The sequence below is a fragment of the Xiphias gladius genome, chromosome 10, assembly GCF_016859285.1.
Source record: "Xiphias gladius isolate SHS-SW01 ecotype Sanya breed wild chromosome 10, ASM1685928v1, whole genome shotgun sequence".
Taxonomy (NCBI): domain Eukaryota; kingdom Metazoa; phylum Chordata; class Actinopteri; order Istiophoriformes; family Xiphiidae; genus Xiphias; species Xiphias gladius.
This window is the reverse complement of record NC_053409.1, coordinates 17,602,537-17,626,115: the sequence shown is the minus strand read 5'-3', so window position 1 is coordinate 17,626,115 and position 23,579 is coordinate 17,602,537. Positions and strand designations below refer to the sequence as shown.

General features: G+C 39.6%; 2 protein-coding genes across 2 annotated transcripts; both read right to left on the bottom strand.

The window, feature by feature from the left end:
- Positions 1-741: 741 nt before the first annotated feature.
- On the bottom strand, positions 742-6,096 carry manea (mannosidase, endo-alpha). Its single transcript, XM_040136339.1, has 5 exons — positions 5,809-6,096; positions 4,051-4,673; positions 2,966-3,075; positions 2,700-2,776; positions 742-2,525 (listed from the first exon to the last, which is right to left on the bottom strand). Exons 2-5 carry the CDS (start codon positions 4,562-4,564, stop codon positions 1,892-1,894), a joined length of 1,335 nt encoding a protein of 444 aa, XP_039992273.1. The 5' UTR covers positions 4,565-4,673; positions 5,809-6,096; the 3' UTR covers positions 742-1,891.
- A 1,361-nt stretch (positions 6,097-7,457) lies between these two features.
- Positions 7,458-22,998, bottom strand: LOC120795095 (serine/threonine-protein phosphatase PP1-beta catalytic subunit-like). The gene is made up of 8 exons (XM_040136627.1): positions 22,744-22,998; positions 18,149-18,280; positions 11,370-11,600; positions 11,168-11,272; positions 10,329-10,400; positions 9,902-10,053; positions 9,137-9,271; positions 7,458-9,012 (listed from the first exon to the last, which is right to left on the bottom strand). The coding sequence occupies exons 1-8, from the start codon at positions 22,889-22,891 to the stop codon at positions 8,908-8,910; spliced, it is 1,080 nt and encodes a 359-aa protein (XP_039992561.1). The 5' UTR covers positions 22,892-22,998; the 3' UTR covers positions 7,458-8,907.
- Positions 22,999-23,579: the final 581 nt, after the last annotated feature.

Sequence of the window (23,579 nt, the reverse complement as noted above, 5' to 3'; positions counted from 1 at the left end):
GAGACTCCGTAAAAAGAAGAATGTTCAAAGTCAAAGCTGCAGAGGCCGCGATATCCCGACTTTTAGTCCCTCGTATGGGTCATGCTCCATAAACAATGGATCGTGCCATTCCCGTATTGCAACTTCAATTACTGGGTGATCGGATCGAAAACAGCCCCGCGTAAAATAATGCTGTGAGACAATGCGCCTTTGACGGCGCATTGCTGCGTTTCTCGGCACATTACTGCCACCTGTCTATCAGTGAAATAGTGTGAAACCATTGACAGGAATGTGTATCATGTCACCTGCGTGCATTTGCAATCCTCGTTCATGTGCACATGACAAAAAAAACGGAGACCTTCTGAAAAAAACAACTGCTCAATAGCGCTAGTAGAGGTTAAAAAAAAAAAAAAAAACTCCACAGGGTGCCTTTAAGTCTGGGAAATGAACCCTGATGATGTCATCAGGGTTATGTCGTTTTTTTTCCGAAAGATATAAAGGCAGTGTCATCCTGCGAAGCGCTGGGGTGGCGAATCAAATACATTCCAGCACCGTCCTGGTGGATTACATTGCAACATGGACGCCCGTATCTGTGCTGTTTACCTCGCTAACATCGAGACAACAGATAAACAGCTGCTGCTGTGATAACTTTACAGAGCAGTAAAATCATGTCTCACAGCATTATTTTACGCGGGGCTGTTTTCGATCCGATCACCCAGTAATTGAAGTTGCAATACGGGAATGGTACGATCCATTGTTTATTGCAAATGTTTCATGATGAAGGAAATGAATACAACATATTTGGTATGTATCAAGGACACACATAATGCTCCATGGAAACAGTGAATATAAACATGACTTCTGTTTCTTTAAAAGAAAACTCCACAGGAAACGTTTAAGAAAGCTGCAACTGTTTTCACAGGCCGAGTAGTACTGACCATGACAAGTAAGCTGATCAAATCACTGAAGTGCCCTTTAAATAAGCTTATATTTCTGACAGTTTAAGTGGCCTTATATAAGTGACATAAACTGGATCTTCATCTCATAAAAGTGACAAGAAGCTGAATATGACAATTAAGGCAGTAAGGGGGCTCCGAACATATAATCAGAGGGGTCAGTTGTTTTAAGTAACGCAAGCGGCCAGATGCATCATTTTGACCACAATGTCACCATGACAACATTTACAACATTTACCAGGTATGCACCATTAATGAAAAGGCAAAGTATTCCAGGGATAAAAATTATCCTGATTTTACCCTCCACTGTCACGGAGCCTGTTTCTGCCTGTTTCATTCACTGTTGTCCTGCCATCCCTCTATCGTTTGCATTACTGTGATTAATCTCACGATTAAGATTGACATACCTTTGAAATATCAAGATTTCAGTAGTGCTTTTTCTTGTTTTGTTTTTGGAGAGAGACAGAGTTGGAAACAGAGTGAGGCATCAGCTTTATACTACCAGACTGCTTTGTTTACTTGTGTCTTCCCATTCTTTTCCAGGGTGCACTTTATTTATTTCTATTGAGGTTTAATATAGTCACAGATTACAGGGAGGCAAATCATGCCTACGCAAAGTTTTAGTTGGACGTTGGAGACAGTGATAAAACATGCTGACAATGTTATGAATCCCAAAATGTGCAAGGCTGTGTAAACAAGCAATAATAAGACATCAGTTAAATTAACAATAATTCACCCAAGTGTAAAAATGAACATACAGCACTGCAGCCAAAATTAGGATAAGGAAGTAGATCACTTGCCTGTGGCTTTGCAAATCATTTGGCTTTTCTAATACAGTTATTCATCATTTGCATTGTGTTGTCCATTCTGCAACTAGAAATTTAGTTTTTATGTAACTATTTTATACCACCACGAATAAACATTTGCTATGGCTCTTCATTCATTCCCTCGTCAGATCATTCCTGCCACTTCCGTCGCTCGCCACCGAATATCGCAGCCCATTTGCGAGTTATCTCCAGGTAGATTAAAGGTTTATTGGGCAGGTAGTCCAGATACACAGTCTGGCTTGTTTTGGGAATTGCCATTTCAATCTGAGTCCCCTCGTGCCATTCATTAAAAGATGTTATAGAAATAAAATCAGGCCTGGCTTTTAATGCAGCACTCAGCGAGGTTTCATAGTATTTGCCGTTGATGCGGTTTCGAGTGTTTTGGAAGTTCCAGGGTCGAATGCTTGTGTCAATATACCCCGGGCCCACACTTGGGATGAATATCAGGTTGTTATCTTCGCAGAACGCTTGAATAGAGTCCCAGTTCCGCTGAGTGGACCCATAGGAGAACCCATTAGTAGCAAAGTAGGTGTAGACGCCATCAAAACCTGCTGTCAGGATATCCCTCTTATGTTTCTCCTCCACCAGAAGGGCAATGAAGATGGCGTCATATGGGGTTTCCCTGATGCTGTTACTCTCTGTGTGTTTTAGCAGTTTGGCCCACTGCTCCGAGTTCATCAGATATGAGTCATACACATAGAAGAGTGGAAGAAGCTTGCCAGTGTTCGTCCGGTACTTGAAGAAAGCAGGGTGCTCTCCATATCTGAGGAGAAGAGTTGTCAGATAAACAACAAGCGACAGGAAAATGTCACAGGAATTAAGAGACTGACGCAAACATGATAATTATTGATTAATGCAATGAGTGGTGACAGAATGATTCCCTGAGAGAGTGTAAGATCACGAAACTGACAAAACTGAAGAACACATCGCTACTCACTTCTCTATGATGTATTTGACATTAGAGAACATATTGACTTCATCTCTCCCTTTGTATGGTTCAATATGAAAAGCAACCTGTAAACACAGAAATTACAGCCACATAAAGATTGGCAGCACAAACATTCTTACCTACATTAATTTTTGTCTTAACCTTTTGAATATTATAGATGTAGATCAAACTCGGTACATCGAACATTTAGTCAGCTACTGACTGCTGCTTACAAACCAAATGGTTATAAAACTCGCTGCTATCTTCATACAGACCTTAATATGGTATTTCTGTGCCACTTCCAGCAGCAAAGGCACAATGTCATCTGTTGGCTCACCGTTGTCATCCTTCAAATTAGGAGGATACCAGGAAACAGCAATGACACCTGGGAATAAACACATTTAAGGGTCAAACATTAACTCTGCACGAAGGAAAACACTACTTTTTCATTAATATTAGGAAAAAAAATATATGATATTGATATTAAATGTTACTAATGCAGAAGGGGTGACACAATGGCAGAAATGAACATGCCGACAATCATGGGTTTTTGATATCAATGTATGTCAATATATGGATTAGGTATGTTGAATCACAAATTAAATTATCAGTTTATTTAACCAAACAAAAATAAGTTAAGCTAATAAAAAAGTGACATTTTGTCTGAATATTTGGCTCCTATAAAGTGTGATGTCCAAAAAAACACCATATGTAACAAAAAATCTGCAAAGTTAAAAGTTTTTAAAATAATTTACTGATTATAATGACTGAATTAAGTACCAAGGGGCTGGGTGATGAGTCAATATTATTGCTTATCGACGTATGTAGTTGAATCGTTTTATGGTATGATCCCGTCATGTTACGGTTTTAAAAAACTCTATTATCCAAACTAATGATTCCAGGTAAACTGTGATCAAACATGAATAAAATTAGCTATTTAAGTTTTGTTTTATATGTTTCAACCAACAGTGGAAAACAGTTTGTTGCATTGAAGATTGGCTTGATTTACATACACGTGCAATATGGTAATATATTGTATTGTACAGGAAAATATTCCTTATAATATTGCCGTTATTGATTTCAATAGGGATACACAAATCACCAGTGATTCAAACCCCCCCCCCCATTTATCATGATTATGATGAAGATACTGTATTTAATGTGGATGCGTCTAATCAATACCTAGTCCACTGAATCAGGTCAGCATGTGATAAACCATATTGCGAAGCCCTTCCCTAATATCAGAGTATCATGATTTCATCACAAAATGGTTTAACTGGAGAAAGACAAGCGACAATATTGAATTACTGTCCAGCCTTGGAGTGAAATTCAGGCCAATTCAGGCTAATTCCTCTCTTACCAATAGCTGCTGTACGTAGTTGCTTCATATGAGCCTCTATAATGGAGGGGTCCCTGGAACTGTAAGCTCCTAGAGAGGGGTAAAAGTTGGACCCAATGTCATCAGGTGGGCTGTGTCTCCCTTGTGGATACCCCTGAGCCACCTTAAAGTCCCAGTGTGGTAGCTGCGGATGGTCCCAGTGGACATATTTGCCATCAAACTTAGGGTTCCCATACCATGTGTAGTAGAAGGCATGGAGATAGTAATTTGGGGGAGGAAACTTCCTCAGTGTGGCCTCCAGTTCCTCATCTTTGTCTGACTTTGGAGGGTCATTCACTTTGATCTGGTCGGGTTTATTTTTGTTTTCTTCCAGGATCTGATTGTCATTCTTTCTGTCAGGAAAAAACTTGACCCCTGCAGCGCTGCTGAACGGAGCGTCCTCTCGTGTGAGTGCTTTCAAGACCACTGTTATGATGAGGAAAAGCAACACCAAAGCAATTAATGTGATGCAAGATTTGCGCCTAAACCTTGCCATTCTTTAGTCTGTGCTTGAGGCTTTCCACAGTTCATTGTTGAGACAGCAGTGAGGGACTGTTGTTGGAGAGGATGCCATTGAAACTCGGTCAGTGAGTTTTTTGTTCAGCCTGGAGGTTTGAAGAAACAAAGGATATATATCAATTATTCTGCCAACTATTGTCACAATTAATCACCTAGTTGTTTGGTCTAGAAAAGGTCAGACAATTGTGAAAAATGCCCATCAAAATTTCCCATAGTCCAAAGTTATGTCTTCACATGTTGTTTTGTCTGAGCAGAAGTCCAATTCCAAATACATTTAAATAACTATAATGTTAAGCCAAGGAAAAGCAGCAGAAATAATCTGCGAAACATTGAAAGATTAATTTTCTGTTGAGCGAATAACTGATTGATCGGCTAATTGATGCAGCTGTAGTTCAGTTTACTACAATGTAAGGCAACGAAAAGCAGAAAAAAATAGCAGCCGATTAATGTCCTTAGTTTTAAGGCGTAAATTGTTTTAGTTTATATTTGTTGCTCATTTGATGTAAAGTTCTGTTTTATCAAACTGTTCCAAGTTTTTCCTCTGTGTGTCAGGTCACTGCCTTACAGAAAAACTTGGACGAGATTGTATTATTCCATCATGGGAGTACGCTGTAACCAACAATTATTTTCATTATCAATACATCTGACAGTTATTTTGTTTAATAATCAACTGACTGTTCAGTGTTTTAAAAGTCAGAAAATAGTGAAAAATGTTCATCATTTTTCCCTGAAGCCCAAGTTGACATATTCCAATTTCTTGTTTTGTAGGAGCAGCTGTCAAAAATATAAAGATGTTGAGTTTATTATCATGGAAAACTAGAGACACTAGCAAATATGCGAAGTTCAGAGGTGGCATTTGGCATTTTTTTTCAATTAAACAATGATCAAATTATCAAACTTATTAATTTTAGAGCAGAGTACTGGTTTGTTTCTGGGTGCCCGGGGAAAACCATCAAAAACTGCAACGTACAGTGGGGGTCAGAAGGGGCCCAACGACAAATTTCTGCCCCTGGGCCCCCTATGAGGTTAATCCGGCTGTGAGAAAGACAGCGAGAGCTACGATGTTACGCTGAATGACGGCACTGTATGCGGAAGTCGCGTCAAAAAATACAGTAACGGTCGCATACGCTACGCTCACTTTGCGTTACCAAATACAGTGCAGGTTAGCGATGCCCAAAGGCACAATTAACAAGGCAACAGCATTAGCTCCCTCAGCTCTACCTGCATTGATGAACTCTGGACTTGTCAACAGCAGCCACGAACACCCGCTGACATAACAAGCCAATTAGTTTTATCCTTCGGCAGCAAAAACACTTCGCTTGCTTCAGTATTAAAACTGCGTCTAAGTTAATGTAACGTGTGACATCCAACCACACTCCGATAAGTGCCCCGAACGACTCTTCATAAATTATTTTCTCTGCATGCAGCGCAGAGGACGGGACATGGCCAGCACTTCTGGTTCGGTCGCTGTCCTGGCAAACGGAACAGATCTGTAGATGCTCCAAACCGCGGACGGGCAGCGGCTGTGACCCGTCCATGTTGTATGTTAAGCTGATATCACGCGCTGCGCCCCGTCCAGTCAACGACAGTCACAGAGGAAGTTTAACTGAAGCACAGGGATAGGTGCCGCCCCCATCCGTTTGGGATGGTGTACTGCACCCATACACACGCGCACACACACACTCAATTGACCCCACGGCAGCTTACATAGACACGATGGAGCCTCTTTCTCTCTGAGTGAACATTTTAAAAGTAAATATGGCCGAAATCACAGCACAGCCGTTGTCTTTAACTCATGGCTGCGGTGGGTTTTGTCAGACGACGTAGCGGTTAGAAAAATCCGGATTCTCGGCAGTGCAGAGCGGCAGCTCGGAGATTGGCTTGGAAGTGACTGCTGGTTAACACGTAGCTTTAACGGGCCGCGTTTCGGTCACTATTTCGTACCTGTTCCCTTGTCTGACAACAGAAACAGAAAAACATTTCAATGAGAAACAGCTTTATTGGGAATTCGGCTGCATTAAATTACTGTATATGTGAGCTCAGGCAGTGGGAGAGAAGCAAACCGATAAAGGGCGGTCCGGCCGTATACTAGGTTTTGACCTTGTCTTGTTTTTTCAATGTTCTGTTTATGATATTTCATAGTTGTCATTATGTACTTGGGCAGACTCACATTGCAAAGGAAGAACCACAGCTATAAAACTCTTCTGGGCGTAGGAAGGAGAAGTGGAGGCCTCCATCCCACCAGACCATCTCCGTCCCAAGGTCTTATGACGGCGATGGTGTGACTGCTTCACAGACATGGTTAGTTAGACCTTAAATTAACAGATACCATAACCCTGTTTTATGGAAGGACTAAAAGTCCACATTTAAGTTGAATGTAACTACTTCCTCCCTCAATTCTTTTCCCATGAGAAATCCACATTCAGCTCAGAGAGCATCGTCTACCGCACTCTCCTCTTTCTATAAGTTGGACTGTGAATCATCCATGTTTGGATCTTGTCCCACCTCCACCTGAGCACGTTTTCTCCTGCCACTGACCCTCCAGTTGTATTCAGGACGGATGCGGAACGTTTTGAGTTCCTCTGCTTTTCAATCATTTCTAACAGTAAGAGATCTTATTTTAACCTGAGTATGGTGTAATTACTGTACATAAACTTGCAGTCGCATAACCTGATTTTACCCCTGGGTGGGTCCTTTCTATGTCATGCCTATAGGAGTGTGTAAGGTATTGGTTGTATGTTGAGACAAAAAAGTGTAGAGGGAAGAGCAACTTTGCAATGTTTCCAGTTTCTTGAGAGTCTCAGTATAAAGACAAACATTAATGTAGAGAAATCAGATAAAAAGACATATCAATTTTAGTTTCCATCCATTTTATTGAATTTATAGACTTTCAAACAAACTTGTACAAATTGCAAAACAGCTTTTGGTAACACCTCATTGTTTTCTTATTATCATTAATAGGAAATAAATTAAGTGAATAAAAAGTAAACAATGTGAATAGAGAACAGAGAAATACAACAGAAAGAAGAATACCACAAAGAGCAAAAAGAAAGACAGAAAAAGAAAGAAAAAAGAGGCAACTGTTTTCCAGAAAAAGTCAGCTGCATCGCATTTGCAGTAGACTGAAGCTGAAGTGCTAACCAGGCTAAGAGCTGGTCTGCTGAATAACAACTGAGCTACCACCAATATTTTGTAAAGGCATTGTAATGCGTAGCCCATCTTGAGCATTCTAGTTTCAAATTTACATCAGATTTGCGCTACTTTGCACTGTAATACTGTCTTTGCACACCAGGTGGCATCACTATCACACAACAAAACCGGCTGGTCCTGCCACCCACTCCCAACTCCTCCAGTTGTCATATTCTGTGCCTGAACAGTTTGGGTGATGGGCGAGCAGCACGGCTGGCATTTGTCACTACAAATCAACAGGATTATAAGGGGGAAATCATCTTGATGAGACTAAATAATAAATAGACCCAGGAAAATATCAACATCAGCTCTGTGTTAGAAGAGTGGCATTTTTTTTGTGTGGGTGTGGAGTTGAGGCACAGTGAGAAATAAGAGAGTGGAGGAATCGATGTCCAGAGGGCATTGTGTTTCGGGTAGAGCGTGTCCACTGCCAGTAGCATCTGATTTAGCCTCTATATTTCATTCAAACCGCTCTCTTCACAATCTTTGCTACTCATAGGGAGGTACACTTTTTCAATGGTTAAATGTACAAAATGTGCTTGTGCACGACAACCGCAAAGTGCACTGCACAAGCTATAATGAGTCTGAACAGTTACACTAGAATATAAGAGATGTTATTTGTGTGAACGGATTTAGCACTGCACGGAAATTTCAGTCTCATTGAAGTACACTGGAAGGATTCTCTCTGCTTTTTGAGAGGTCAAGGCAAAACGATTTTCAATCTCCATTTTGTTTTTGTTAAACTGAAAAAGAATTCATATAACTAAGTCACTCTGCCCCTCTACACAGAGAGGGCATTTCCATACATGACACAGAACCTCAGAAAACCTCAAATGGAATTGGAAGTAAAACCACCAAAAAGATTATTTGTTAATAATATCAAAAATACCAACAAACAGGCAAAAAAATAAAACAGATTGGTCACAGCAAATTTATGTACACATACACATTAAGAAAAGAGCTGTCAGTGGAGTTGGGTAGGGGTTGGGTGAGTGGGGAAGAGAGGGGAGAAAGATTTGGGCAGTTAGATAAGCCCCGTATCTTTGCTATACAGGGGAGTTACAGGGGTGCCATGATGGCAGACCAAGGACGGACAGGGTAAGAGGGAGAGGGAGAGCCAAGGCTGTACGTTCACCTCTTCTTTGGGGCTTGGGTGGTGCGGGGTGGGGTGACGGGCCGACCAGAATTTACACCACCATACTGGTACTTGGCCTTCTTCTCTGAGGGCTTTAGGATCTTTAACACACAAACACAGATAAACAGAAAGAGAAGATGTATGTGCGAGTGTTTCTGAGATTATGTGTGCAATATCAAAAGGCAATTAGCATAAATGTGCACGTGTTTTTTTTTTTTACACTACCTGGAAGGAGCACATGAGGGATTCATCGACGCTCATCATGCCGCCTGCATTGTCAAACTCCCCGCAGTAGTTTGGAGCGGAGAAAAGTGTGACCAGTTGGCGTTTGGCAAAGAACTCATATCCATCCTCCACAACCTGTTAGAAGACACATGACATTATTCCAACGCCTACAGTGATCAATACTAAGAAACAGATCTTCAGCTAGTTTCAGAATCCAACTTAGCTATCAAGGTTGAGTGTACAAAACCACCTACAGCTGAATCAACATGAAAAACCCAACGCTGAGCCAAAATAGCTGCAGCTAGTGCTCTTGTGCTAGTTGTTCACTTGTTTCAACAATTAACAGAAAAGTTATAAATTCCAATTCTGATAATTCACTGTGTTTGGTTATTTATCTGTTACAAATGAAAACAGTATCTTGTCATTTGATTTATTTTCCATTATAAATAAGCAAAAAAAACACAGTGCTAAACAAAGTTTAAATAAATGATACATGGGAAAAAAATAGATGAAATCAGAGTAAGAAATTGGGGGCTACACAGTTGCACCAGGTTTATTATATGTGGTTTAGCTTAGGGGTCAGTGTATTTTTACCAGTCACAGTAATTACTTGTACCAAAGAGACACAATATAATGGAGGTGAGTTATCATTAAAGTGCATGGCCAACCAATTTTAAGTCCCTAAAAAAAAAAAAAAAGTTGCTTGCAGTTTGCTTCCTTACACTCCATATCCAGTCTCTCTACTTTAATTCCCTTCATAATTACCTGGTGGGCTCTGCAGATAAGGTCCAGGTCATGGCGGTTGAGGAACTTGCTGACCACGTCGGCCCCGAAGGTGAAGGAGACCCCGCGGTCGTTCTCTCCCCAGCCTTGTACATCCTTATCTGGGTCTGACCACAACAGGTCACACAGCAGGCCTGAGAGACACACCGGGAGAGGAGAGAAGGAGAAAAGAGGGTCACATAATCCAGGAAGGAGTTCAAAGAAGAGCATAGACAGACAACGGGGAGCAAGACTTTGCTGATGTAACACCGAAGATCTACTGATGTAATAGTTGTTCACTCAGGAAAGGGAGAGGCGGGGTGTCTTCATTCAAAGGTAAACTTAGAATTCCAGGGAGAAATCCAGATGAAGGGAACATGTTCAGTTTCAAGGATGAGCATGCACCTAAGTACGTACACACGCACAGTACCTGTATCAGGCACATCTGTCGGCCTCATGATCCTGCGAATCTGCTCCATGGACTGCAAATCAGGCGAAAGCCCTGAAACAGAAAATAAAGAGGTTACTTTTGATCGGAGTTACAACAAATACAGTTAGGTGCATAATTATTTGGACAGTGAAACCATTTCATTTTCAAAGGCTTAAAAATAATTGGACAATTTACCAACAATCAGTTTCATGGCCAGGTATGGCCTGTTCCCTCGTTACTTCATGACAGATTAATCAGATAAAAGGTCTGGAGTTGATTCCGAGTGTTGAATTTGCATTTGGTAGCTGTTCATGGGAACTCTCAATGCTTTTTTTCAAGACAAAACTAAGGGCAGGAAGACCCCCAGACAAGCAGCAACTGAACGTGGCTGCAGTAAAGGCCTGGCAAAGGATCTCAATGGAGGAAACACAGCATTTGGTGACATCCATGGGTTTCAGACTTCAGGCAGTCATTAACTGGTAAGGATTTTCAAGTATTAAAAATAATCCTTATATTCATAATTATGTTGGTTTGTCCAATTACTTTTGAGCCCCTGAAAATGAGATCCTGAGTATAAAAAAGGCTGTACTTCCTAAACAGGTAATGCAGTATTTTTGTTAAACCCCTTGAATTAAAGCAGAAATTCTACACCTCAATCACGTATTGATGGCTTCGTTTCAAATCCATTGTGGTTGTGTACAGAGGCAAAATTATGAAAACTGTGTCACTGTTCAAATAATTATGTACCTAACTGTACATTTTGAACAAGGCCATCAAAAAAGCCAATGTTTAGAGCTGGGAGAAGGGCAAGAAATGAGTGCAAACAGTAGCTCTCTCACCTCCATGGCAGCAGAAGATCTTCTCATCAATAATAGCAGCAATGGGGAGGCAGTTAAAGCAGTCAGTGAAGGTCTTCCACAACTTAATGTTGAACCTGCGCTTACCTGTTGGAGCAGACAAACAAACATTATAGTAACATGATTATATACAGTACGTACTTCAGGGATGTTTCGTGTGCAGGATGAGTTTATTTCCACCCACACTCATCGTAGAACCCGTAGATGCGGTTAATGGAAGCACACTCGTGGTTGCCCCTGAGCAGGAAGAAGTTCTCTGGGTATTTGATCTTGTAGGCCAACAGAAGGCAGATGGTTTCTAGGGACTGCTTCCCTCTGTCCACGTAGTCGCCCAGGAAAAGGTAGTTTGCCTCTGGAGGGAAGCCACCATACTCAAACAGCCTCAGCAGATCTGTGTACTGCCCATGGATATCACCTGAGGAGAGGATGTTAATCCGACAATTTACTGTAGGTGCAGTCAGAAGGACAGAAGGGGGAGCAACTTAGAGAGGAAAGTGTTGAGTAAAATTTAAGATAGTTGAGTGAAAGGGAAGAGATTATTAACAAGAGTGGTGATGCAGTTTGTGGAGATAGAAAAGATTAAGATGTAGAGAAAAGATGCTTGAATATTGTCAAAGCAACTGCAGGAGTTAACACAAAGGCAAATGTTTTTAGTTTCTCTATCTCTAAACCACATATTCACTCCCACACACACCAACTTCTCTCTCTCTCTCTCTGAAGCTTTTTTGATTTTAAGTACACAGCCAAACGTGTAGGCTGGTGGGGATATATGACTGTGGCTATGCTTTACTGGGACTGCAGTGGCAAGCGAATGGATGCACACACAAAATGAGCTATTACAGGTGCCACCATATCAATGCCGTGGCCCATGGGAAATGAGCTAGCGAGGGAAAGAACACTTACAATCCAGGCTAATCACAAAAATAAAGGACGCACATCCACAGAAACTAACTTTAATTTTAACAGCTCTCCCAGGATTCAGGGTCACCGTCTCCTCTCTTTGACATCAGTCAGGCAGTGATGAGCTGGAGCAGGTGCTCTCACCAAAGCACAGGATCTCTGCAGGGGAGCCTCACGTCATCACCTAGCCAAGACCTGCTTCCTTTTATATCCTCTTGCATCAACTTAAGAGCTGCTCTAATTTGGGTTTAGTGCTCCAGACACAGATAACTGCAGAGAGCCTCACCGGAACAGCCAGGACAATAATAACAGGTTTTATTGTGACCAAAATGGAAAGCATATTCATGTGCCACACTCTTTTTATGGCAATGCTTCATTACAAGTTTGTACCAATACAAATTAAAATGAAATAGATCTTGTTAAGCTGTGCAGCTGTCTGGCCCTGAGATTAAAATAAACAATAAAAATTGCAACTTTTATGCTGGAGTCATGAGAGTGGCTGGCATAGTTTTTTGTAATTCATGGTGCCTAGTTCATCAAAACACAAACCACAACTGGCGACAAACCTATAGGGCTACAGGCCCCTTTTTATTTTTGCCTGTGTCTAAGGAAGGCATGTAAAAGCACACTTTTCTGTGCAAATGAATGATTAAATGAATAGTTCTTAATGTTTGAAGTCTAGCTCTGTCTTATACTCAGAGGTCATCTTGTGCTTAGCCAATGGGTTTGTTCTTCACCATCAATCATTTTTTCTTTGCCCTGGACACGCAGCCCCAGCTTGCCATCTTGGTTTTGATGCAAATACTGGTTATGGTAGCATAGGAGAGTGATCCCATGGGGAGTGGGGATCCCATGTGTCTTGAGTATTTGACCAAAACAAGAATTATTTTGTTTTTGTCAGATTTCAGTTTTATGGCCAACGATTATCGCACTTTTTTGTGTTCCTGTTAATGTAATTTGAATGTTAGTCTGCCACAATAGCAAAACTAGTCATATCTTTATTATTCTTGCTTTGGGTATATGTAACAGCTTAAGTCTTCATTGTGCTAATCTAACTAAAGCTGGGAAAAGACCCGTGAAGTTCCTAAACCTAGAAAAATAATTCATAAAAAAACATGAATACACTGACTTTGATCAGCACAGATTTTTTTAGTCTTGGCAGTGAGAACATGCACAACAGAGTAAATACACAGGACTGAGTAAACAGAGACGACATCGCATAGAGAACAATAATTCCCGCTTGTGCCTGCACCAAAACAGAAATGGACATGAAGCAATAAAGAGTTAGCCTTGTTCATTCATGCTGCAGGAAATGTAGGAACAAAGCCACATTTGGGTAAAACGGTAGATGCAGACACATGGCAGCATAGAACTGTAACATCTGCAGTGACAGTTGGAGGTGAGTGAACTTTGTAAGAGGACAGCTAACTTCAGCGGAGCTGTGGCTCTGTAGTAACACGTGGATAAACTGCATTATAAAGTAATGCTCTTTAAGTCATGGCATACCAAATTATTTCTCGGCTTTGTTGCCATTTTCAGTCTATTGCTTTTGTTGTTATTTCTCCTTCTCACTTGGAAAGATTTAGCAGCCAGGATTTGATTGGCTGTCAGTTTGTTTGAAAATTTCTGCCCCCAGAAAACTATTATCGACTTCACACTAAGAGCTGTTGCATGAACTAGCGCATTCTAGGTTACTGCTGTGTACATGAATTTGTGAGCTTCACCAAGACTGGCTTTCTATTGGGTAGCGCCCCCCCGCCTGCCATCTCACAAGGAATTGTAGGACGGCAGTGAATTGTTTACTCAGCAGTGCCTCTGCAGAATCAAAACAGTCCAAGAATAGCAGCACAGAGATTTAGGGTTTAAAAAGCAGAGCAAAAGGTGGAAAGCTAAAAAAAAACAAAAGCAGCACTGAACTTGAGGTCAGTGTTATACATGAGCAGATTTGTCTGAGAACACAACACAATATAAAAGCGAGGGTCATAACACAGCTCTACAATAACAAAAGTGCACAAAAGCGTGTCTTATGCCACCCATGTGTGTTAGATAAATGGATATTCATGGCAAAATATAGGAAATATTTATATTCATACTGAATTGCTGATATGTACCGAAAGAACAGGCTAATAGGGAAATCAAATAAGTAATAATTAAATAAACAATAAAACAAAACAATGCCTATGTCTGCACAACGTAATGGCCATTATATTAGCAAAGCATAAGGACACCGGTATTCAAGTAATAAAGCCATAATCAAGCATGCTGTCGCATGACCTTATGTAGTCATCAGCTGGAACACTAAATAATACTGCTCAGAGTACATTTCAAAAATGAAAACAACGGATAAACACAAAAACACTCAGCAAACTGCTGATTATCCATAACTGTCTTATAAATGTCTGTCTTTGCTGTTCTAGCTGGCATGACACTTGCATTAAAATTATTTTCAAATGACAAAGGATTCACTTCAAACAACAACAAAAACAGGCCAGTGTTCATAAAAAAACTGTACAAAAATTTTATATACTATATTTAAAAAATATTATGTATGCAGTATTGTATTTCCAGTGTTATTTGGAACTTAAAAACAGAGCACCATTTATAGCAAGGTCAGAATATCACCTTATAGACACATACAGTACAACAACTGAAAGAACAAATATCAAATTGAAAGAAAAAAAGGCAAAAACAACAATAAATGTGCACCTATGCTCAAAGGCCTTATATAACAATGTGAAATGTAAACAACTGACAGAAATTACCTCAGGTTGAGAAACTAATACAGGTTACCAGCAATATTTTACTAAAAAAATGGCTAATGTAGTTATATTAATTTTATATCATCATCTCCAACAACTGGTAGATATTTACTGTTTGAGGTATTTTAGGATTGAAATATTTCATTCTAGATATAGCATAGTCGTTACTGTAAGGCTCCTGCATCTGATTCTGTTATGTAGGACAAGATGTTAATAGTCCTACATAACAAATGAGATGCAGGAAACCTACTGTCAGAGCTTTCTCACAGTCAACAAACATATCAGAAGATGAATGGTCAGCTCATTTTTCTTAGAATAACATCTAGTTGTCTGGTAAAACAGTGAAACTGACTGTCAAATTCTGGGAAGTAACAACTTCTATGATCAGTGCGTGGAAATAATCTAGTTTCAGCCTCTCTGACAGGCTCCGAAAGATAATTTAGGTCAAGAAAATAAGAGACTTATTAATTCAAGAATGAGTTTACAAGTTTTCAAGTCTGTACCCAAGCCAATATGATCAGTTCCTTGCTCTAATTATTCCTCCTGTTCATACTGGCTATTAAAAGATCCCTCCAAAAAGTGGTTTCAGTGGAAGTGATGGGGGACAAAATCCACAGGCCTCATTCTGGGAATTTTCTATACAGAAATTAATTTTTTATAACTACTATATATAAAATAACTATTTTATAACTACTTGATTTGTTTCAGTCCGACTGCTGAAGCCTCATACTACCTTCAGATAAACTTTGGAATACATTTTGTCACGGAAGGATGATCGTGGATTTTTGTCTCCCATCACTTTCATTAAAAACACATTAGGAAGGGATCTCTTAAGGGCAAGTATGAGCAGGAGGAATGAATACAGCATGCAAAACCTGTTTCAGTGTCCATGTGGACACCTGGCAAGTGTCTGCAGACAGAGTTGAAAAATTATGAACCAATCCTTTTACGTTTGCATTTGAAAATATCATAGTGCATTCTACAATGTTTTCCTCTCCTTCTCTTCAATCTATGAACTGTTTGTGCTACTTTTCAGTCAGCACTTGTAGTCAATAATTAAAGGCATCCTACTAAATTCAGACCTAACACTGCTGGGAGTTTGAAAATGTATGATAAATTTTACTATAGAATGCAAACCTGCACATAAACAGTAACAACATAGCAGCCATACTTGTGTATGTTCTTCAGCTAATTCAACAGGCTAACAAATCCATTACATTTTCATCTAAATCACTGAGGTCCTAGTATCGTTAACATGCAATGGCTTCATAATTCTGTCGAGGACTGTGATTACAGGGTGCTGTTCATCAGTCTAGATTATTTTAGTGGCCAAATTACTATCTAACATGTCCTCACAATGAGGGTTTGATTATTATTATTCATGTCATTGCACAAGGAGATTCATTGTCAACAACACTGAATTGAAAGCTCCAAATTTATATTATTTTGTTCAAATAAATGATAAAATCAAACAGTATCAAAGAAGCCAGTGACAAAATTGTACCACTGGCATTAAAGTTAACAGGTGAGAGAGAGTAAGTGCAGAACCTGATCCATGTGACCTTAGTAAATAATTAAAGACATTCACTTTTAGGTCTTTATAGTCAGTGCTGGTGCTCCGTAAATCTGCCACCACAGCCGTGGGTTAAAGGCAAGTAATCAGCCTGGGGTTAGAAGCAGCAGCAACAGAATAAAGAAAGTAAAAGAGGGACAAAGAAATTTCACACAGTGACAAATTAAACCGCCTCAAACTCATGCATATTTTAGAGTAACGTGCCAAGGTTAGGTCTACACAGATGGAGGCATTGAAGGCCTTTAAAACCAGTAATTCTGATCGTTGTAGTGTCAGACACATCTCGCAAAATTAATTCTGGTGAGTAACAAAATCAATAAGACTTCATAAAATTCCTGCTTCCCATTACCACGTTTCTCACTTAACATACAATTACTGCCATCGGAGGTTGATACAATCCGAGGCCTAAATAACAACAATCAAACAAAGTAAATTGTGTGTGGGAAGAAACTGATATGAGGACAGCCACAAATGAACTATGTGTACGCCTGAGCATATACAGTGTATGAGCTTGTGTACTGTATTTTCAAGGACTGGCACATATTTTAGTCAGCTGTTGTCTGCAGTTGCAGCATTACACTGAAGGAAGAGATAAAGCATGTGGGAGTGCGCTGAGATGGGCAGAAGCCAATGAGAGATAGTGATAGTGGTAGCTATTTCAACTGTTGAGAAGGAGCTAACTTACGAATTTGTGGTTCTTTGCTCTACTTCGGTTTGTCTATGTAATGTGTGTAAGACAGTGATACACAATCTGTATATATGTTTTCAATTCCCCTACATGTATCCTGTAACATACACAGAGCAGTCAAGTCAAGAGAGTAACAGTGGCTTAATATATGACCCAGGCTGAGGCAGTGTTATCCCGTCTGGTTACATAAGTAAACTCTGCGTCAAAGAAATAGATTGCTGCTCTGGGCTGTGCAAACCAGGCTGTGCTCTGCAGAGTGGGAGTTTGCCACTTGTGCACCCGACCCTTCAGAGTCAGCATGTAGCCTTCTGTATGAGCTGCTCTTTAAAAATTAAGATTATTAATTCAAGGGTTATAGGCAAAAATACAAACTGTGTAAGGTGCTTATAAAATCAATTATTGGACCACAGAAAAAGCAAATATATTTTTATATGTATGTGTATATATATATATATATATATATACACACACATTATATATATATATATATATATATACACACACACACACACACACACACACACACACACACACACACACATATATATATAATATAATATAATATAATGTAATGTAATGTAATGTAATGTAATATAATATATAGTTATGCTTATAAAAAGTGAACAGGCTTTTGAATTTGGTGCAAATTTTGTAGGCATGGCCATTTCTTATCTATACTATAGCCTGTCATTACCTTTCATATGATTAATTACTCACTTGAAGTACAGTATGTAAATTCAAGTAATAATAAAGGTAATTACACTGTGGCACTGCACTCATTTTCAGGACTCATGACAGTATTTGGCTTATTTTTTTTGACACTGGTATTTTTTTTCTTTTTTTTAAGTAGTTATTTTCAGATTATGCTTCTAATTTTCCTCCCTCTGGTTGTAAACCTCTCAATTTAGAAGTGCTTTAAAGGAAATGTAACAGAGGGTAACAAAAGAGTGAAAGAAAGATGGAAAAGCAGGTAAATGAGCAAAAATAAGCATGAGGTGGTGAGAAAATGACTTAAAACAAGAGTAGAAATATAAAACACTGACCACAGATCTTCAGGGGCGCCTCAAGCTCCAGCAGGATGGGCTGGCTGAGGAAGATCTCCCTGGATTTGATGCAGAGGCCCCGCACCTCTGCTTCGGTCATCTGGACTATCTTCCCAGGGCGACATCCCCGCACTAGAGAGGAAAGAAAGGGCACTGTCACTGCTATCAATTGCTATCATCATTGTAAGTGTTAATGCAGCAAATGTGGGAACCCCCAAAACCACAAAGTTCATCAGAATGAGGCCACAACGGAATAATTTTTCACCCAACGGGGGGAAAAAAAACAGTTGTGGTGAAACCACAAAGCGATCTTAAAATCTGATGAGCTGTGGTAGTAACGATTCTGTAGCTTATAGCTGCTAAGTCTCAGCCATACTTAAGAAACCCACTGCTTAGACTAGAGCAGCTTGCATCTTCAGCAGTAGTGTGGGTTTATTGGCTGTGTAGTTGCACTTTTAGCTTAAGCCTACTCTCTGGGGTTCTGCCACATCTCTGGGTGCAGATTTTTTTCTTATACCAATGAAAAGAGGAGTGAGAATTGCAAACGTTGGCTACAGTCAGCAGTTGAAATAGTCAGAGACATGAAAAGTGAGAATATATACTGTATAATATCTGCTTCCTCGTCATATTACCTGGAGGCCAGAATATATGACTAGAGTTAAAGACTCATTTAGTTTAAAAAATCTGTGTCTGAAATTTTTGTGAAATATTTGTGTTTTATTTCAGTTTTGGACAGCCTGGTTAGTGCAATGTCTTTTTAAGATTTCATCAAAAGAGAACACAGTCATATGACATTACAGCTACACAAAAACAGACTAGCGCTAATTGTAAATGACAAGCTGAAATGCAAATAAATAACAGGGTGAAGAATGGTAATATAAAACTAATATAAAAGGATCAATTGTTCCTTGTCACTTTAATTATACACAAATAGTAAATGGTAATTGAACTCCATTTACATAGCTCCTTTAACTTGAGTCCTAGTTTGACATCACAAAAAGCAAATCAAAGCACTACGTGAAGATGAACAATTGACGATGGAAATGAAAGCGATGAACAAATCCTGGACTGAGGAATTATGTAATAACTAGCCATTTTGGTATTGCCTTAAAGCTTGACACTGATTAAAGGAAGATGAGCCTGGTGAAACAAATGTGTATGAGTCGGAGAGGGATTTTCCTTTAACCCTTATCTTCCTTTCCTTTTTGTTTCCTTAAAGGATGACAAATTTTAAAAAATGGCTAAATGGGGAGCAGTTTAAAATGGATTAACTGGTGTATTGTTGAAGAATTCCCAAAGCTCAATGAATGCATTTTTGTGCATACATAAACACACACGTGCGCACAAACACGCTACTTACACAGTGTACTCAAGACTCCCTCACTGTTACATTAGTCATGTAATCCAACCAAATGTGAGAGAAGAGAGTGAACCAGAGGAATATGGATCATCACAGACGGTGAATCTTTGTGCCAAAAACTATTCTAGGGCTCCACCAACGTCAATTAACTGTTCCTTTATACCGTCGATTTTCTCTATCATCCATCTACTGTATCTGCACTGCTATACCCATGGGCTGAGCACGGTGTGAAGCATGAAATTGCAGAAGTAGGGCTCTTCAGTCAACGGCCAGGCCTCATCAGAGCCGAGTGAGTTAAGCTTGGATGCTTAGGATGCTAGGCTTTAACACTGAACCTTTCAGTGTTTGCACTTCTGCAGGCTGGCACTTTTAAAAGAGATTACGTTCTTAAGAACATTGAGGGGCAAAGGCTAAAATGAAGCAATGACAAGGATTTGCCACCGTCAGAAACCAAATCACTGTTTATGTGTGTGTGTGTGTGTGTGTGTGTGTGTGTGTGTGTGTGTGTGTGTGTGTGTAAAATTGTGTGACTGTACACGAGTCTGGAGAAAGTGACACAGTGTGTCCTAAGTTTTAATTCCAATGAATAAGCACTCTCACTGACACTTGGCTTTTCCTCAAGACTGCATTTTCTCAGACAGCAAAACATACAGTAAACTAATGTGTGATATTGGGCTGCAGAATAAAGGCTTAAGGCCTTTCAAATTGTCCAGTTTAGAAACTTAGCACTGAAGAATTATTAGTCTCTTGATATGGTATATCTTTGCTGAACATCAGAAAATACTAATGAATGTGTTTCAGACTAAAACTGGTTTTGTTATATCTACAGCTATATTATGCCCATGAAAAGCAGACAAAACTTTGTTCAAAGCCGTGTAAAGCTAATAAAATGATTATCTTATTAATGGGGGCACACAAACGTAGAGCAAGATACTGAGAAAACAAACAAGACAAAAATGAAACGTACAACCTTATTTCAAAGCCTGGTTTTTGTCTGAGGTAAGTTGCAGAGTGCATTCTAGGGCTATGGTGATTATTTTCATTATCAATTAACCTGTCCATTATTTTCCTGATTAATCATTTGGTCCATAAAATGTCAGAAAATAGTGAAAAATGCCTGTTACAATTTCATGAAGGCACAATTTAACATCTTCAAACAACTTGTTTTGTCCAATCAACAGTCCAAAACCCCCAAAACTACTAATTTACTGTCATATAAGACAAAGACAGACAGCAAATCCTCAAACTAGAGACAATAGAGCTAGGGATTATTTGGTATTTTTTCTTGAAAAAGTTGACTCAAACAAGACATTGATTATCAAAAATAGTTGCTGACATCTGTTGACGATAACATCCAAATCAATTACTCGTATGCAGTCACTTGCTTTATTGGTGTGTAAAAAGATATTTTACACCAACAAGGCCACGACAAAACTGACCACTTATGAAAGACGCCAATCCCAAGTAAAACTTGTATTAAAAATATGAGCAGCACAATCAACAAGTCAGTGCAGTCCGAGCTGAGTGCCGAGGGAATTGCAGTGTGCGCTTCCTAGGTGAGAAAAAGGGCAAGCCACAAGTCGCAGTCACTAGCTCTAAAATACCAATTACCGCAAACCATCAGATGACTGATGATTACGATTGTGTAACACTACAGATGTCATTTTGTTTCACAGTTGAGAGTGGAAAATGGGCAAGAGATTGATTGCAGGCTGTGAAGAAACGGTATCATTTATTTTTTCTGATCTTTCCCAATTAATTTTTCCATGTGGTAGCTACGTTAACTCATTTAAAATGGAACCGCAAGAAACACAAGGCAGTTGCAGTGTGACAGCAATTTCCAGCAATAATTATAAATACAAAATCTTAGCATTTCTGTGCCGGCATAGTGTTTCATCTCCACCAGAGTCACAGATACTGGTGGAAAGTATGCCAAGGACAGATGAATTTGCCTTAGTGGTCTGGTCTGACTCAAAGGACATCTCACGGGGGAACAGAAAACTCCCCCGCCTTCTCTGATGGCCGACACAAAAAGAGTTTTGCACATCGCTCTCTCTGCCAAATCCAAAATCTGGTCCTCAAACACCAACAAAATCCCTTTGCTTTACCTCATACAAAAGCTATAATGTGAATGTGAACACAGCAATACAGGATGATCAGTTTAACCTGTAAATATGAACATTTTTGTGAACATGTCAAAGAGGCACACAGTAGTTCTTCTACCTATTCTAATTTTCCAGTGTCCTAAACGTGTGCTTTGTTATTCACCTGTACTGACATATTTACAGTGAATGTTTGTGCATCATGGGCCCTGTGTGCGTGAGTGCACTGAATCAGAGCCACCTGCCCACTAAATCACACCTACAAAACCCAGTAAGGAGTGAGCAACACAGGGTAAAATGGCCTCACGAAATCCATACTACCTTACAAGTCAAATTTGTCCAGGATGTAGTGATAAAGATATTAAATATCAGAGGAAAGGGTTAGCTGTCTATTTGTGTTTTAATCTTCAATGTAGGCCTATTTTCTACAGCTGATTTATCTGTCAAGAGAGTCCTCTTCCCAACAATGTGACATTAACCAGGTCACCATTGGAAATTGAAGAGTATACAACAACGACAACTCTCAGCACCGCGGTTGTTGGGCAAAAATTAACCGTGTCAAGGGCAGCGGCTCTGCTGAAAATCAGTCCTAATGCCTTGTTAAAAATATATATATTCACTTAACTTACGTGATCGATTCAAGCGTTAACACCATGGGAAATGATTGTAGGTTTTATTTTAACGTTGTACCGAACAGGAAAAAACGTCCCAGCCCCTCATTCTCGATACATACCAGTCGTAAATAATTTGGAAAAAATAATGACCCAGAATACAGCCAAAAACAAGCAAACAAAAAAAAAAACATAACGCAGAAAGTTTAATTAAACACTAAGGTAATAACCACGTCAAGGTAAAACTGTTTGCCAAAGGTAACATAGCGAATACTAAGAAAACCGAGAAATGTAGGCGTTTACCGCTGACAGTGTTTATAAACACGGCCAGCTAACGGTAACGTTTACCAGAGCTAGCAGGGGATACACCGTTACGATTGGCTGATGTTAGCCCTACTAGCTAACCCTTTCCTGCGTTTTCCGAAGCAACCGCGGCAGTTACAGAATAAATCTGACAGCAGGCTCGGCGATGCCTAACCGCTAACTCTGTTCAACGTTACAGACTGTGTTAAAGTTGTTCACCTTCCAGGAGCCGAGAGATGAGGCTGTCCACGTTCAGTTCACCCTCCGCCATCTTCAAACTGGTGCTGTACAGTGTTGGCCGGTTCGGTTCCCCCCCACGGACACCAGGAGGCGTTGTTGTCAAGAAAACAGTAACCGTAGGCGACATAGCAACTACACTTTCACTCACTTTAACCACTTTTATATTAAAAATAGTTTATTCGTGGCTTTAGGCTGACAAACATATATCCTACTTTAAGGTCCATCCAGCATACACGTTATTTCAAAAAAAAAAAAAAAAACCCTGAACATTATTGGCATCATAAGTCATCATAACAGTTGTTTTAGATGGCATCAGATTGTACAGGTGTACCCAATAAGCGGCCACTGAATGTAATTAGTAGGCCCATTGTATGATTGGATTATTATTACTGATGCACTAAAAAAGAAGCCTTTTAATGTTGTAGCTGGTGAAGGTGGAGCTGATTTTAGTTTAATCTGTACCAATGCATCCTGTTTCATAAATGGATTCTGAAAGTGAAAAATAGCAGAAAATAAAAAAAAAACTCAAGTACAAAATTATAAAAACTTCAAACCTGTACGTAAGTACAATACATAAACGTACTTTCCACCACTATATGTTTGTGACATAATTAACAGAAGCAGTCGGTGTTTGATTTTTAGTGGACTGCATTGTTTCATTAAGTTAGTTGTTAGACCAGCTACAACATCAAAAGTCGCCTTACAGGTGAATGCAACAGTGATGTAAAAATGTGAAGGGGAACCATCCTTCATGATTACTGAACACTCTAACACACCTTACTACAATTTTTCGACCCTCTGACTTCAGTAAGTTT

Coding starts and splice junctions, on each gene's coding strand:
- manea (XM_040136339.1), bottom strand. CDS start 4,564: ATGGCAAGGTTTAGGCGCAAATCTTGCATCACATTAATTGCTTTGGTG. Junction 3,076..4,050: donor ACTACGTACAGCAGCTATTG/GTAAGAGAGGAA, acceptor GTTTATTCCCAG/GTGTCATTGCTGTTTCCTGG. Junction 2,526..2,699: donor GTCAAATACATCATAGAGAA/GTGAGTAGCGAT, acceptor TCTTCTCCTCAG/ATATGGAGAGCACCCTGCTT.
- LOC120795095 (XM_040136627.1), bottom strand. CDS start 22,891: ATGTCGCCTACGGTTACTGTTTTCTTGACAACAACGCCTCCTGGTGTC. Junction 11,273..11,369: donor CTACGGGTTCTACGATGAGT/GTGGGTGGAAAT, acceptor CTGCTCCAACAG/GTAAGCGCAGGTTCAACATT. Junction 9,272..9,901: donor TTATCTGCAGAGCCCACCAG/GTAATTATGAAG, acceptor GTCTTCTAACAG/GTTGTGGAGGATGGATATGA.